General features: G+C 40.7%; 1 protein-coding gene across 14 annotated transcripts in view; it reads left to right on the top strand.

The window, feature by feature from the left end:
• si:ch211-200p22.4 (phosphatidylinositol-binding clathrin assembly protein) overlaps positions 1–18,029 on the top strand; it is a 53,854-nt gene that overhangs the window by 7,423 nt on the left and 28,402 nt on the right. For all 14 annotated transcript variants that reach the window (XM_031832075.1, XM_031832061.1, XM_031832069.1 and 11 more), the window contains exon 2: positions 14,025–14,167. In XM_031832075.1, the coding sequence (XP_031687935.1) occupies positions 14,025–14,167 (143 nt within the window). The remainder of the gene's footprint in view (positions 1–14,024; positions 14,168–18,029) is intronic.

Below are 18,029 nucleotides of genomic sequence, written 5' to 3'. Positions count from 1 at the left end.
GTCTAAAGTCTATTCAACGCTGGTCTGACCAATCGAAATCCGTCTTCAAGATTGTTTTGATCACGTGGACTGAGATATGTTCCGGGTAGCCTCTATGAATAACATTGCCGAATATACTGATACGGTGACTGAGTTTATCAGGACGTGTATAGGAGATGTTGTTCCCAGTGAGACTAACACCTACCCTAAACACAAACCGTGGATAGATGGCAGTATTCCCGCAAAACTGAAACCGTGAATCACTGCATTTAACCATGACGAGGTGACTGGGAATATTATTCCCGCCGCAAGGCAATAAAACGGGCATAACGTCAGTATCGAGACAGTGGAGTCGCTATTCAATGGTCATATATTTTTGATTTGCACATCAGCTAGCCATTCATGTAGGTAGACTTGGATGACATGACATGAACCAGAGATGCCACACCCATCTAGCTTTGACTCGCCTCCCCCTTATCTGGCTTCCAAACGCAAGAGCGCCATGGAAGCTGTAATCTAATTTTTTATAAATTAGTTCCTGGTTTGATAAAAGGCTGTTTTTATCACTTATTTGCTCTAATTTGTCAATGGGGATAAGTTGGGACACTAACATCTTACTGTGGACTCGTGGATACAAGATGTGGAACATTCCTTTAACAACCTACCTTTTTGCTCCTTGCTAAAACAAGCAAGGTGAACGAGTCTTCCGTTGCCTATTCAACACCCCCCTCCCTGCAGCGGCAACACACATTAGAAATAGAATGAATAGCACGTGCATGGGACCTCTAACCCTGGCACTTTGATTGGTAAACTTACGGGTACCATCTCAATGGCTGCCTGTTGTAATGCAGTAATTTTCATGGTAACTTGAATGAGCCTTCTACATTATGTTAAAGGTCCAATGCAGCTGTTTTCATCTCAATAACAAATAATTTCCGGTTAACAATTTAAGGGTGAGTTTGTAAATTCACTCTGGCCATCTACTCCGATTTCAGGGCACTCTAGTCTGAGTGAGCACAGAATAGCTGATGAATTTACAAATGCTTGGTAAACGTTGGCAAAAAGATAATTGTTGCCAGCATCACAGTTAGTCACCGATGCTCTGGATAACATGAAAACAGCCTAACCAGCTCTACTAGGGTGTGTAAAATGGTCAGTGAGGTGTTCTCTCATTTGTTTGGAACTAACTAGCCAACATTAGCCAGTTAGCTTGGGCGCTTGACTGCCGTTGTGAGGTCAGAATGATCCGATCAACACTACTCCTCGACCAGAGTGTCCAGTGTGCGCTCTGAATGCTCCGAATTTACGAACTGACAATCTGCAACAATCTGAATTGACAAAGACCCAGAGGACAGTCTAAGGGCACTCTGGCGCTCCAGATTGAATTGACGAACACACCCTAAATACCTTACTATGATTTGTTTTCAATTAAAATGGTCAAATATAAACATATAGCTTCTTAGCCAAGGGCAATTTGTCAAGCAATAATTTTTGGTTATTACAGTGACCGTGGTCATTTGGCTGGCCAATAAGTCACCCCAAAATGTCCTTCACTGTCATAGCCCTGCCAAGAGAGGATGCTGTGTAGGCCTAGATTGTTTATTTTCATGGTTATAACTTGAACTGGTATGATTTGTTAGTGTCTCGTGACAGATGTATGTAGGTTTATTCGGATTAAAGAGGGTTCTAACAGGGACACCTTGGCGCCCTATCTATTTATATATGTACATAAACTTTTCAATTTACAATAGCAACGGACTTTCATGTGCCTAGAGTTTGGGTATTTGGCAACAGAGTTTCTTGCACTGCGGTTTAAAATGTATCGTACATATCCCAGTAACGTTAGCCATTGGCTAAGCCTGCGTAAAACAATCCGATTGAACTATGCAAGCAACTTTTCTTTTGAACTATATTACATTCTTGAATAATGCAGCAATTCACAAGCATGTGCATTTTCTCTTCCGTACACTAAAGGCCATTTACTACTAGCTCACCTTAGCCTATCAAATTAATTATTTAGCTACCCCTCATACGAATATTAAAGTTGTCGGTCTACCTTACAACATTGGAACAAACCAAGCTTCAATTTGATCAATATCATGCAAATCGTTACATGTGGTAAAAGCTAATTGGGACAGAAAACGTGGGTAATTCACTGCGAGTTGACATCAGCCAGCCATAGTGCACAGCTGACTGTTATATTTTTTTCATAAAGATACGATGATAATTTCAGAATGTAATGGGCTGTGAACATTTAAAGCAAGTCTGAAATATAAGGAAAATGTCTACATTTGAGCTGTTTCAAAAACATTGCTCTGCTAGTTTTACTGTAGTAGTGTTGGGCTCAATGAGACACTTCTGTTTACACTGCCCTGCTCGGAGGGGGGGGGGGGGACTCGAGGAAGGCTTTCCCGTGACCTCCGTGACGAGTTTACATTACAGTAATGTCTCTGGAGAATCGATAACTCTCGAATCTCCTCAATGTAAAAAGATCCTGAGTGCAGGCCTTGGTCATAGACTGCCCTATAGCAAAACATGACCAGATACCTGTGCATTCACTTTGAAAAGAAGTGTAAATACCTCTCGAATTGAATTCCTCTATTTGTATGTTTTCAGGGAGCGAGATGCCTTGACATTATCAACCTGTTTGTTTTCAGACCGGTGTCTGCTACTGCCGCTGCATAAACAGCCCGGCTTGCATGAGGCCTTTTTTGTGATATTTGTTGGCAAAATGCTTGGCTTGTTTGTTGCTCCAATTCTGATATTTAGCATGGCAGTATGCAATGATTTTGTCCAATTGATTGTGAAAATGCACTGACGAGGGAAGAAGTTTGTTGACATGTGGCTTGATTGAACCATATTATGCGGTAAATGTGCGATGATTGGTTGAAATTGAGAGCCCTCTTTTTGTACTGTGGCAATAATATTGTAATGATTTGACTGTTTTATGCGGAAATAGTGCAGTGATTAGTCAAATTTGCAAGACCTCGCATAGCCTAATTTTATGTCTCATTGCATGTGACTTATGACTACCTGATATGCTGCCAGAATAGCCCTTCTCAACCATGACAAATTACACCCTATTCCTTATATGCGCCTTGGTCTAAAGTAGAGGACTATAAAGGTAATAGGAGGCCGTTCTGGATGCAGTTCCAGGCTAGCCTGAGTCCACTACTAATGCAGCTTGACCATAGAAACGGGCTGCGTAGAAGTGTGTGTGTCTCTCTCCAATGAGGTCTTTTGTGTCTTTAGCACCTTATCAGAAATGATAACAGGCAGTTTACCCACTGTTCCTAGGCCGTCATTGAAAATAAGAATTTGTTCTTAACTGACTTGCCTAGTTAAATAAAGGTACACCTTGAGTGTCCCTTTCTCCATTGATAATGTGTGTGTTGCTATTGCGACACTTGGTCAAAGGACAGAAGTGTAACATTGGTTAATGTGGCTGACGCTTTAAAACGCATTTCACTTTTTATGTTTTTAATTTTTTTACATTTGTTTTATGGATTTGAGATGTGAACTATTGTGATTATTTTTTTAAATTATTTTTATTTTTTTGCAGTGGTGACTCAATGTCTGCAGAATCACTGTCCTAACCTTAACCTGTATGTGAGCCAGAACAAGGTTCATTGTGGAGCCAGCTAGGTTTTTAGCAAGCAGCCAAGTGCCGGGCCCTAAAGACAGTGGAAAACGCTTTCAAACAGGTCGGAAAAGGATACGGCTCTTTAGTAGTCCAAGTGTGTATAACGTGTGTATGTGTTTCTTTGTAGTGGACTCCTGACTAACTGTCTAGGAGCTGTGTGGAACATTTCAGTGCTCCTGTCCTCTACACGTGTTCACGTTAGGGTATTTTTAGCCTGGCTCCCAGGGTCCTTTGGCCGTGTCTGTGTCTGTCGGCTTGTTGTGTTCCTTTTAGACTACATTCCTCCCCCTCCCCTGGCTCTCTCTCACTGTCCTCTCAGTCGTAGAGAGTGGAAGGAGTAAGGCTGGGCGATTTTTATGTTATTTTATATATATATTTTTTATATCAAATTCATTTGATAAAAAAAAAAATCTAAATGCCTCGTCTCTTTCGATTCTCTGTGCTGTGTGCACCTTCCCATTTACACCAGAGATCTGTATATTATGTCCTCGCCTTAACCTCTTCGATATAGGGGGCGCTATTTAAATTTTTGGATGAAAAACGTTGCCGTTTTAAAATAGATATTTTGTCACGAAAAGATGCTCGACTATGCATATAATTGACAGCTTTGGAAAGAAAACACTGACGTTTCCAAAACTGCAAAGATATTGTCTGTGAGTGCCACAGAACTGATGTTACAGGCGAAACCCAGATAAAAATCCAATTAGGAAGTGCCCTGAAACCGCCTCATGCCAATGACTCCTTATATGGCTGTGAATGAGCTATGAATGAGCTTACGTTTTCCACATTTTCCCCAAGGTGTCTACAGCATTGTGACGTCTTTTTACGCATTTATGTTGAAGAATGGCTGTAAGGGACCATATATGGCATGTGGTCACATGGTGTCTCCCGCAGAAAACCTTGCGTAAAATACTGAGGTAGCCAATTTTCCAATCGCTTCTTATGAGAAACCAACTGCCTCGACGGATATATTATCGAAATCATATGTTAACACCTTGAGGATGGATCCTAAACAACGTTTGCCATGTTTCTGTCGATATTATGGAGCAGATTTTGAAAAAAGTTTGGCGTTATAGTTTAAGTATTTTTCGGTCGATTTCTCAGCCAAGCAGGATGAACAAACGGGAGCTATTTCGCCTACAAAAATAATATTTTTTTTCGAAAAAAGGAACATTTGCAATCTAACTGGGAGTCTCCTGAGTGAAAACATCCAAAGTTCTTCAAAGGTAAATGATTTAATTTGGTTGCTTTTCTTATTTTCGTGAAAATGTTGCCTGCTGCCAGCAGAGCCTAGCATAGCATTTTGCCATGATAAACTTACACAAATGCATGTCTAGCGTTGGCTGTAACGCATATTTTGAAAAACTGAGGTGACAGTGTTGTTAACAAAAGGCTAAGCTTGTGTTTGAATATATTTATTTCATTTCATTTGCGATTTTCATGAATAGGAAAAGTTGCGTTATGGTAATGGATTTGAGGCTATGATTACCCCCCCCCCCCCGGATACAGGATTGCTAGTCGCAAGAAGTTAACAATGGGAGTCGTTTACCCAAAGGCGGAAAGGCAGGCGACAAGCTTAGATCCAAAATAAGCCCATAGAAATGCATTGGCTTTATTTTGGACAGATGTTACCGAGAGTGCTTTGCCTCTTCCTCTATGGTTTACACACACACCAAGACCTTTTCCACAGATAGAATAATGAGACTGATATTTCACCTGATGCATAAATGTGAAGCATCCGTTTGGCGTTAATCAAGTATGGTAGTGAGAGGAAACCCAGTGGCCGGCAGTGGGAGAAGATGGAGCGAGATGGATTTTTGGCCGACATTCTGCACATTTTCTTATCAATTAAACATTTGAACTCCATAAAGTTTTCTGTTTCCAAAACTAGAATCTGTAACAGAGTGCACTGAGTTTGGTGGAATTTCCATAATTATTTATAGAGATTACTTTGTTTAGGACGAGTGCACAAGGTAGTGGGCGTTTTCCTAATGAATAACTTTATGCACAAATTGTCCTCGTCCTCTTCTTGGCGGTTGCTAGCTAGCTTGTCCCAAGGAGGTCTATTGGGTTAGATTAAAAAAATCTTTCCCTTCCCCCTGATTCTCACCAACAAAGTTGAGAGGTCAACTTTCCTCTTTGCATTTGAAGTTTGGTCAAACTGAATTGGTCATATGGACAAACACACACACACACACACACACTGAGACATTATTTTACTGTAATAGAGAAGTTAACTTTTTTAACGATACCCATTTTATGTCTCAACTAACTCAAATTGCTTGTAGAGCAGACACTACTAAAACAAGAGTATCCAAATGAATGCTCCGTTTGTTGCGTGCAGCATTTGGGTGCCACGTACTGCTAGAAGCATTTTAGCCAAAGACCGTTATAATAGCTGTTTGATAAATGTGCAATAAGCCTAAAACATTATTATATAATGAATTGGCAACACATTTTCATTATGAGAAATAAGGTAGGCCACTTTATTTCAACATCTGAACAAAGTGGGCAGACTAACTTGCTTTTCAAACAGTTGAAGACAGAAGATATGGGTAGGTAACATGGGGGCCCCTCAGGGGTGCGTGCTCAGTACTCTCCTGTACTCCCTGTTCACTCATGTCTGCACGGCCAGGCACGAATCCAACACCATTAAGTTTGTAGATGAGACAACAGTGGTAGGCCTGATCACCGACAACGATGAGACAGCCTATAGGGAGGTCGTCAGAGACCTGACTGTGTGGCGCAAGGACAACAACCTCTCCCTCAACGTGATCAAGACAAAGGAGATTGTGCTCTACAGGAAAAGGAGGACCGAGCACGCTCCTATTCTATTCGATGGGACTGTAGTGGAGCAAGTTGAGAGCTTCAAGTTTCTTGGTGTCCACATCACCAACAAACTATCATGGTCCAAGCACACCAACATAGTCGTGAAGAGGGCACGGCAAAACAATTCCCTTCTCAGGAGACTGAAAAGATTTGGCCTGGGTCCTCAGATCCTCAAAAGGTTCTACAGCTGCACCATTGAGAGTATCCTGACGGGTTGCATCACTGCCTGGTATGACAACAGTTCGGTCTCCGAACGCAAGGCACTACAGAGTGTAGTGCGTATGGCCCAGTACATCACTGGGGCCAAGCTTCCTGCCATCCAGGACCTCTATACCAGGCGGTGTCAGAAGGCCCTAAAAATTGTCAAACTCCAGCCACCCTAGTCATTTGACTTCTCTCTGCTACCACATGGCAACCAGTACTGGAGCACCAAGTCTAGGTCCAAGAGGCTTCTTAATTTAACAGCTTCTACCCCCAAGCCATAAGACTCCTGAACGTCTAATCAAATGGCTACCCAGACTATTTCTATTGCCCCTTGCCTCTTTTATACTGCTTCTACTCTCTTATCTATGCATAGGCAATTTAATAGCTCTACCTACATGGACATATTACCTCTATCTGGTGCCCCCGTACATTGACTCTGTACCGTTACCCCTTGTATATAGCCTCGATATTGTTATTTTACTGCTGCTCTTTAATTATTTAATTAATTTTGGGGGGTATTTTTCTTACAAGCCCCTATTCAACAATGCAGTTAAGGAAGCATTTCACTAAGGTCTACACCTGTTGTATTTGGCGTGTGTGAAATATATTTGATTTGAGAAGGGTGTGTTCATAACAATTTAAATTAATCAACCTTGTTAGCTAAAAAATAGATTCAAGTTTGCTAAACTTAAAATATAGAGCTTAGCTGGCTAATCACCAGCACGTGGGCTTGAGATATTGTTGATGAGACCTGTAACTTCTTGTGGTTCATTGGCACGCTAGCGTCCCATCTCAACAACTTCCGGGGGAAATTGCAGAATGCGAAATTCAAATTACAGAAATAGTAATATTCAACATTGAGGAAAATACAAGTGTCATACATCCGTTAACTTCACTAGGGTAGGGGGCAGCATTCGGAATTTTGGATGAGAAGTTTGCCCAAATTAAATTGCCTGCTACTTAGGCCCAGAAGCTAGGATATGCATATAATTAGTAGATTTGGTTAGAAAACACTCAAGTTTCTAAAACTGTTAAAATAAAGTCTGTGAGTATAACAGAACTGATGTCAGGTGAAAACCTGAGGGAAAATCCAACCAGGAAAAACTATTATTTTGAAAGGCTGTATTTCCATTGAAATCCTATCCACCATACAAAGACTTAGGACCCAGTTCACAATATTTATTGCTTCCTCTACACGTGGCCAGTCTTTAAGCATTGTTTCAGGCTTTTACTCTGAAAAATAAGGGAGATGCAGCACTTTCAATGAGAGGCCAGTGGAAATTTCCAGCCTTGAGTCCTGCGCGTGATCGGGAGCACGCATTTCTTGTTTCTCCTTTTCTAGTGACGGAGCTTTTGTTCCGGTTGAAATATTATTGATTATTTATGACAAACAACCTGAGGATTGATTTTTAAACATCGTTTGACGTGTTTCTACTAACTTTTATTGTACTTTTTTGACTTTTCGTAATGATGTTGAGAGCGTGCATTGTGCCTTTGGATTTCTGAACTAAACGCACCAACAAAACTGAGGTTTTTGGACATAGAGAGACATTATCGAACAAAACAAATATTGATCGTTTAACATGGAGACCTGGGAGTGCCACCAGATGAAGATCATCAAAGGTAAGTGATTCATTTTAATGCTATTTCTGACTTTTTTGAGCCCTCTCCTTGGCTGGAAAATGGCTGTATGGTTTTTGTGGCTAGGCACAGACCTAACATAATCTCGTTGTGTGCTTTCGCCGTAAAGCCTTTTTGAAATCTGCCACAGCGGTTGCATTAAGGAGAAGTTTATCTTTAAATGTATGTTAAACACTTGTATCTTAGATCAATGTTTATGATGAGTATTTCTGTAATTTGATGTGGCTCTCTGCACTTTCAGGGGATGTTTGTTTGCAACCATGCTTTTCTGAACACAACGCGCCAATGTAAACTGAGATTTTTGGATATGAACTTTATCGAACAAAACACACATGTATTGTGTATCATGAAGTCCTATGAGTGCCACCAGATGAAGATCATCAAAGGTTAGTGATTAATTTAATCGCTATGTCTGATTTTTGTGAGCCCTCTCCTTGGCTGGAAAATGGCTGTATGGTTTTCTGAGACTAGGCGCTGATTCACCAGAACGCATAACAAACACTACTGCCAAAACGGGAGCCACTTAGAAAAACTACAAGTTCTAGCTCATTTATCCAAAAACAAGCCTGAAACTCTTTCTAAAGACTGACATCTAGTGGAGGCCCTAGGAAATGCAATCTGGGAGGTAATTCCCTTCATATTAAAAATGACAGCCATAGGAATCTATGGTGGGCTGAATTTCTTTTTCTTTCTGGATGGTTGTCCTCTGGTTTTCGCCTGCCATATCAGTGCTGTTATACTCGCAGACATTATTTTAACAGTTTTAGAAACTTTAGTTTTCTATCCAAGTCGTCTACCAATTATATGCATATCCTTCTGGGCCTGAGTAACAGGTAGTTTACTTTGGGCATGCTTGTCATCCAGATGTCAAAATACTGCCCCCTAATCCAAAGAGGTTAAACCTATGGGTTTAACCTTCTGAATTAATTATTTAAATTGAAGATGGAAGCAGCCTCTTAATGAATTCCGAGATCAATCTGTTACCCAACTATTATTATTATTAATCCTGCATTATAATTCTATAAAAACCCTTAGATATTCTGTTTTATTTACAGTAGTGATGGACAGCTTGAGGCATTTTGGGACTTTAAATGTAAACTATTACATTTTTGTGAGGCATGTCACTTCTCCCATATCTTTTGTGTAGCCCACTAAATGCTCTTTTTTTCTAACCACATCTGGATGGATCCATAGCGAATTACTATGGGAATATCACTTAGGCCTAACCCTTAGGCCTAAAGAACATCGGCTACAGTACAGTAAGAAATGCATTTTTGTTTTTCTTGGAATAGAAAACCCATAATATTCATCAAATTAAGTTGCGTTTCTAAAAATCAACCCCATATAGTCTGTTCTATTCCAGGCTCCCATTGACTCTTAGGCCTACAGTGCCCTGTCATTTCTAACTTGGCTTCTCAAAGATGCCCTTTGGTGGGCAAACTAGCACAAACTACCATTAATGGCAACAATGGCTGACACTTAAATAACATGCCATAGAATTGAGGCAGTCCACAAGCTGTGCTGCAGTACAACACAACTTTTAATGGAAGAACCACTGTAGATCAGAACTCTTACTCCCCTGGACTGAAGTGGTATCTCTTGGTTTGGCATAAAGTCTTCAGAAATTGTAACCTGCTGCAGAGATTCAGGAGAAATGTAGCTTTATTCACATCATAGGTGTAATTAGATTTGAATACATGATTCAGTTGGATTGTTAGGAAGGCATACAGAACAGCAGTGGCTCCAGTTCAGAATGGATTTGGCTTCTTTCTCAGCAGCTCCATGCTCTGGTTTCTTTTTCGTACACACACACACACACACACACACACACACACACACACACACAACCCTCCCCTCCCTTGATGTATCAGAACTGAAAATAGATTAGCTCCATTAAGCAATTGATCTTTTCACCAGCGCCTGTGGTAGCAGAATTATTGTTTTGGTATTATGTGATGTTCCATGTTTCATCCTTCTACAAAGACAGACATTCCATTGTGTTGTGGAGGAATCTTTATTCTCTTCCACGCAGATGTGGTTTTTAACTCGATCATGCCTGGGTCGTCATGAGAACGGAAACGCTGGGTAATCTAAAACGGGGAAAGACAAGTCACGGAGGAGACAGAAAAGGAGATTAAAAGGGAGAGGATTATCTTTATAGACTCAAGCTATTTCTAAACCATCTGTCTTTCCCTCTTATCTCTCTTGTAGAGGAATTTGTGTATGCAAGCAGGGAAGTCCTCTTTTCGGTGTGTGTTTGAGGCAGGCAGTCAGAGAGGCAGCAGGAGATTAAGATATACAAGGTGCTCATTTAAAAAATAAAAAATAAATCTTCCCACTAGCTAGTTTAGATGACAAGATGTAGTCTGCCTTCCATCTGGTACCCTCCTTTCTCCCACCTGCCCCGCTGTCTGTCTTTACTTCCTCAGCTGTCGGACCCAGTGTACACTCTGGAAAAATGTGTAGCAGTGGGGGGTGGGAAGGAGGGTACCAGGTGGAATGCTATTGTATGCTATTAGCAATAAGCATTATCACCTGTAGCCCAACTGATGCACAGTAGTGGCTCTAAATAAATAGGCTTTAGCATGGGTTTGCCTATATGTTTTTACCTTTTTGTGCTAATCATTAGCCAGATCTCAAATGTGATCTTTTAAAATTCATCAATCTGTCTAACTATTAATGTCTGAAAACTTATATAATCAGTGAATATAATTGTAGGCCTACCTGTTAGGGTGGCTGCTACACACCCCCTGCCTGTACTTCTCACAGAAACCACTATGCGCCATAGCAAAATGACTGCAGCGGAAACACTGGTCTGACCACAGTTCAGGCTAGCCACCAGGTCCTAAAATGAACACCCAGGTAGATTTTGGCTTTGGCAGGTAGGAATGTCTAATTCACCAGCCACATTGACGGGTGGTCACACTCTGGGTATTTCATAAAAATAGTCAAGTATGGGCACTAGTGCAAATTGTGATTTATAGCCAAATAAATGCTGCAGTAGCTGTTTTAAAAAGTATTTCTGACATTTTGTTTCATATTTGGTATTGCACAAAAATCTTAATTGTAACGTTATAGCTATCCCACCTTGCGCAGCAACACTGCCTGTCTTGGGGCCTTCGAGCATTATGAGTGAAGTGCAGTCTAATTTACTTAAGTCTACTGAAGTGAGACTTATTCCTTTTTAAAAATAAATTTACATTGTTTTCACAAGCTAGGTTGCTTTTCAATGTTTGAGTTTGCTTCCACTGCTAGCAAAAAGAGATAGTCGGCCTGTACTAGTGAGATTCTCACAGGCACAGGTGGATGACTGGAGTCATTAAATTGAGCATTATACCACATTATTTCTTAGTAATACATTTCTTGTTTTTCGAAACATTAAGGATGCTCATCAATTATATATATATTAAAAAAAAGTGTTTATTATAGGAAAAAAAACATTTGGGCTTTGTAAAAAAAAAAAGGTGCAATATGTGCTTTGTATGAAAGCTAACGTTTCAGTTCCTTGCTCAGAACATGAGCACATATGAAAGCTGGTGGTTCCTTTTAACATGAGTCTTCAATATTCCCAGGTAAGAAGTTTTAGGTTGTAGTTATTATAGGAATTATTGGACTATTTCCCTCTATACCATTTGTATTTCATTAACCTTTGACTATTGGATGTTCTTATAGGCACTTTAGTATTGCCAGTGTAACAGTATAGCTTCCGTCCCTCTCCTCGCTCCTCCCTGGGCTCGAACCAGGAACACATCGACAACAGCCACCCTCGAAGCAGCTGTACCCATCGCTCCACAAAAGCCACGGCCCTTTTGCAGAGCAACGGGAACAACTACTCTAAGTCTGAGCGAGTGACGTTTGAAACGCTATTAGCGCGCACCCCGCTCACTAGCTAGCCATTTCACATCGGTTACACCAGCCTAATCTCGGGAGTTGATAGGCTTGAAGTCATAAACAGTGTAATGCTTGAAGCTTTGCGAAGAGCTGCTGGCAAAATGCACAAAAGTGCTGTTTGAATGACTACTTACGAGCCTGCTGGTGCCTACCGTCACTCAGACTGCTCTATCAAATCATAGACTTAATTATAACATAATAACACACAGAAATACGAGCCTTGGGTCATTAATAGTTTCCGGATTCGATCATATCATCTCGAAAACAAAACGTTTATTCTTTCAGTGATACGGAACCGTTACGTATTTTATTTAACGGGTGGCATCCAAGTCTAAATATTCCTGTTACATTGCACAACCTTCAATGTTATAATTACGTAGAATTCTGGCAAATTAGTTTGCAACGAGCAAGGTGGCCCAAACTGCTGCACATACCCTGACTCTGTTGCTAGAGAAGTGACACATTTTCCCTAGTTAAAATAAATTAATGTTAGCAGGCAATATTAACTAAATATGTAGGTTTAAAAATATATTTGTGTATTGATTTTAAGAAAAGCATTGATGTTTATGGTAAGGTACACGGAGCAACGACAGTCCTTTTTCGCGAATGTGCACCGCATCGATTATATGCAACGCAGGACACTAGATAACTACACATGGTTTATATTACTAGTTTAACTTTTTTTATAAGATAAGCTTAATGCTAGCTAGGAACTTACCTTGGCTTCTTACTGCATTCGCGTAACAGGCAGGCTCCTCGTGGAGTGCAATGTAAAGCAGGTGGTTAGATCGTTTGACTATAAGGTTGCAAGATTGAATCCCCTAGCTGACAAGGTAAAAATCTGTCATTCTGCCCCTGAACAAGGCAGTTAACCCACTGTTCCTTGGCCATCATTGAAATTAGAATGTGTTAACTGACTTGCCTAGTTAAATAAAAGTGTAAAAAATTATAATCGGCCAAATCGGTGTCCAAAAATACTTCTGATTATGAAAACTTTTAATCGGCCATTCCGATTAATCGGTCGACCTCTAGTGGAAAGGGATAGGTGGAGAGCGGACGAAGGGAGTTTTACCATTGAAATAGAATGAATGTAGCCTTATTATAAAATCCACATTAATGACATGCAGAGAATGAGTTGGTGGCAGTAAAAGTTAAGAATGTAGGTGTGCACAAGGATATTTTGGAGCATAAAAAATACAAGGTAATAAAGCTAGACTCCATAATTTTGCTATGTGCACTGGTGTTCCTAAATTTAAAAAAATATGTCAACAGCAAAATATTTTGGCCCATATGTGACTAAAATGCATGCACTGTAGGGCCCTGCTTTAGAATTGGAATGCCTCATTCTATGAATTCCACTCATTCTCATTTTGTAAGGTTTCGTTCCATGTATATTCCAGTATTGTTTATGTAGAGTGATGTTTAATTGATCAGGCTAGCTCTACATCAAACATTTTCTCATAATAGGCTTATGTTTAGCCACTGTCCTCTGTACTGTATGTTGTCTATTTACACAGGGCTATATGTTTGTCTCTGGACTGTACTGTGGGCGTGTGTCCGACAACACGCTTGTGTGTGTTCCTTGTCCTGAAATCCCCTATTACCTCCTTTACCTTTCATACAGTTTCACAGTCACACCACTGTGTGTGTGAGAGCGTCCCTGATCTCACCAGCTCTCTGTCTGTACAGTATCTTACGCTGTTTGTGTGCCGCTCTGTCTTTGTGTGTCTAACTCTCTCTCCCTCCTCCAGACCTGACCTGAATGAGATGAAAAGGACGTGTGTCTGACTGTGTCCCTATACTGTGTCTAACCGCCTTTGTCTCGTGTGTGTTTCAGACCTGATCCACTGCACCAATGAGATGAACGTCTCTGTCCCCCAGCTGGCAGACACACTGTTTGAGAGAACAGCCAATGGTAGCTGGGTGGTGGTTTTCAAAGCCCTCATCACTACACACCACCTCATGATGTACGGCAATGAGGTGAGTGGAACACACACACACACACACACAGGCAGGTAGCCTAGCGGTTAGAGCATTTGGCTAGAATAAAGCATATATACCTAGGCTATTGTAAATAATAATAATAATAATAATACATAAATAAATTGCAAATTTAAAATTGTAGCAGTGCCAAATCAACTGTAAAAAATTAGCACAACAGAGCCACAGTCATCAATAGAAAAAGCAAGCATTTTAACACAGAGGCTGCATATTATCAGGAAGGCCCTTGTTAAATGGCCTAGGACAAGCGTCTTATTTGATATGTAGCCTGCTTCAAAACCAAATTGTACATATTCACAAAAGTAGATGGTGTTTGTTCAATTATATTTTCTGTTTAAACAAAATTAAAGGAGTGAATTTGGAATGTCATTTTTGTGAGTGCTGAGCGTGTTTATTTAAAAAAAAGTGGAGCGGTGTGCGAAGACCGCTCTGTGAGCGATGAGTGGGGTTTCCCACCAGGTGGTTTGTTTGAATTTAGTAAATGCTGTTATTAAATTAAATGTTTTACTCCAAGTAATCCAACAATGTCTATGCCGCCATCTTTTCTATTTCAAATCTTCTCTCATTGATTGAGACCGGTTGCCACCCCAAAGTGCCGCATGTCATGAGAGCGACTCAGAAATCAAGCTTTGCGTTGAATGACACTCGACCTGGCTCGACGTGTAGGACTGTCCTCTGGCCTGGCAAGTTTTGTGGAAACCCTCTGGGCCAGTTGATCATGCCCGTCAATGACCCCCACCAAACAGCTGGTTGTTGCGTGGAGCGGTTTATCGAAGACTGACAGTGGTAGGGGTATGGAAAGCAGTAGGACGTTATATCTACCAGTAAATGCTAAGACAAGAATGGGTATGCAAACCAGGTATTTAAGAAGTTAGTCTTGGTTGAATATTTGTGATACACAATTCGGTCATGAAATAACCTAGCTTAAAAATCTGTGATTCTGTGATTTTTATTTCTGATCAGTTTGAGAGAAGCAGCCGCTTTTGTTTGTTTCCCGGCCGTTTCAATTTAAGGGTGTTGCGCTAGTCTGTTGCGAGCCATGTGCGGTTATTATGAGCAAGACCAAATCGAATGCTGACTTCAACTTGGTTTTCCATGCAAAGTGTTCCATGACAAAGGGAACCTGGTTTTTGGTCACTTTCTGATTTTAAAACGTGATACAATAACCCTTCAAAATCTCCGGAACATCTCCAATGGCGAGACTTGCTACCACATGGACAGACTTCATTAGTGTGTTTGTGTCAGGAGCATGCTGTCAATGCATAATGCCATTGTGTAGGCCTATTGAGAAAATCTATTCTTAGTTGTAATGCATACTTTTTTTGCATACATTTTTTCTATAGGCTATTACAACAATTAAATATATATTTAGGTCCTTAAATATGTACCATGTAGGTCCATGAAGAAGTACCTAAGTCCTTGAATTTGATTTGCCAATGTCTGTATGAACCCTGTACTGGCTACTTGCTCAGCCTGCTAATGATAGATAAAATCACCTACTATTGAAATTATGCACGCATCATTCGCTTTCCAGTCATATCTTGACCCGAAACTGTATTTAAAATTTTTAAAAATTCATTCGGCCCAGTAGCTCTCAGTTGGCACTGACCCGGTGTGCCACTGGCAAATTTACCTGAATGTCAACCTGCCTTGATCAATGAGAAGATTTAAATGAGAAAATTTGAAATAGACAAGATGGCTGCATACCCATTGTTGGATTACTTCATGGAGCAAAAAATAAGCAAATCATATTTTTAAAATTCAAACCAACCACGTGCAACTAGCCATGGAAGTTTTAAAAGACATGCGTTGTCTTCCAAGTCGGGAATTGAGGAAGTATTGCCAAGTAAAGGTTGGTCGAAATGTCTCTGTGCTATGCTTTACACTACCTCAGTAATAACGCCCACCTGCTGGAACAGTAGTAATGGTCTGGCTGGGCAATATTTTGAACTGCTATTGGCAGCATTGTACTGTATAGTTTTAGTCCAACTAGCCAATATCAATATGCCTCATTCTTCACCTGCTCTTTTCTCTCTGACCTGACCAGTTTTTATTTCTTCATCTTGCTCCTTTTTTCTCTCCCTTTCCCTCCAGCTCTCTTCTCCCCCATCTGAGATTTTCTCTATAAAGCTCAGCCAAGAAACAGTCCCATGCATTCTTTGGGGAGTGTGTTGTAATGCCAAATTAATGAGCAGTCAATATCTTATTGGATCAAGGGGTGTTTTCCTGTTTTACACGGAAATGTATGTGCACACACTGCTACCATGGCTAGTGGGGTGTGTGTATGTGTACAGTCCTCTGAGCGTGTTTGTCCCAGTCGTCTCCTCTGTGTGTGTATGTGTGTGGTGAGTGTAGACAGACCCTTTTGTACCAATACAAACATATGACAATAAGCATGACAGAGTCATACCGAGAACCATGGCTGGCTGGGCGGGAGGGAGGACACTGTTAAAGTGCTGATGCTAAGCACATGCTCCTTTCTACCTTGGGGGGGGGGGGGGGCGTAGTGAATGTGTGTGTTGCTGAGGGAAAGACATATAGTGTGCGTATGTTCTATACTAACACTATATGAGTCATTTCCCTGCTGTCCCAGATACTGAATGGACCGTTCTGCCTCAGTGACGGCACTGGAAGAGTGTCAGTACTACTAATAACCCTCAGAGTGAATGGAGGAGAAATGGAGAAAAGGATGGGAGCGAAAGGAAGTGAAGGAGGGAGTGGGAAAGAGGTGAGGGAATGAATTGAGGAGAGATAAAGGTACATAGCGCGAGGGGATTGATTGAAGGGGAGAGATCGAAAAGAGTCTGAGGAAAGCCGATGGTGAGAGACAGGAAGAGATAGAAGGGGGAAGAGTGTCTGAGAAATAAAGAAAGTGCTGTAGAAAATTGCTGACAGTGAGTGTTGTCAGAGGGGAGACTGAGGAGAACTCAGAGAATCTGTTATTGTGTATGTGGAGGGTCAGACTGACTCTAATGGAGGTCACCAAGCACAATCATCTAGTGACCTTGAGCATATTGCGTATTGAATGATAGGGTGGATACACAGTGGTGTGTACAGGAATGATGAGTCAAGAGGATACCCTTGTCCTTCACAGATAAGCAAACACACATCTCTTAACCTCTCTAGGGTATGCGTCCCACCTGGCCAACTTCCAGATTGCAGAGCGCCAAATTCAAATACAGAAAACTCATTATAAAAAATCTGAAAATAAAATGTTTTACCTAGGTTTAAAGATGAACTTCTTGTGAATCCAACCACGGTGTCAGATTTACAAAAATGCTTTACGGCGAAAGCATTCCTTACGATTATTTGAGAACATAGCCCAGCAGACAAATCATTACAAACAGTAACCAGCCAAGTAGAAGAGTTGCACAAGTCAGAAATAGAGATCAAATTAATCCCTTACCTTTGATGATCTTCATACTGTTGCACTCAGAAGACATTAATTGACTCAATAAATGTACCTTTTGTTCGATAGTCTCTCTATATCCAAAAACCTCAGTTTTGTTTGTTTTCTTCAGTAATCCACAGGCTCAAACGCAGACAAGAAAATCCAAATTGTATCCGTGAAGTTCATAGAAACATGTCAAACGATGTTTATTCAATCCTCAGGTTGTTTTTAGCCTAAATGATCTATAATATTTCAACCGGACAATAATGTCATCAATATAAAAGGTAAACAAGAAAGGCACTCTTGGGATGAAAAAGCATGAAAAAGCTCTGTGACAGGACAAGGGTCCACTCATTCAGACTGGTCCTACTCCCTCATTTATCAGAATACAAGCCTGAAACAATTTCTAAAGACCGTTGACATCTAGTGGAAGACATAGGAACTGCAATT

The sequence above is a fragment of the Oncorhynchus kisutch genome, linkage group LG9 (genome assembly GCF_002021735.2).
Source record: "Oncorhynchus kisutch isolate 150728-3 linkage group LG9, Okis_V2, whole genome shotgun sequence".
In the NCBI taxonomy this organism is placed as follows: Eukaryota; Metazoa; Chordata; class Actinopteri; order Salmoniformes; family Salmonidae; genus Oncorhynchus; species Oncorhynchus kisutch.
Note: the sequence above shows the minus strand (reverse complement) of the source record. Positions and strands in the feature narration are given on the sequence as shown.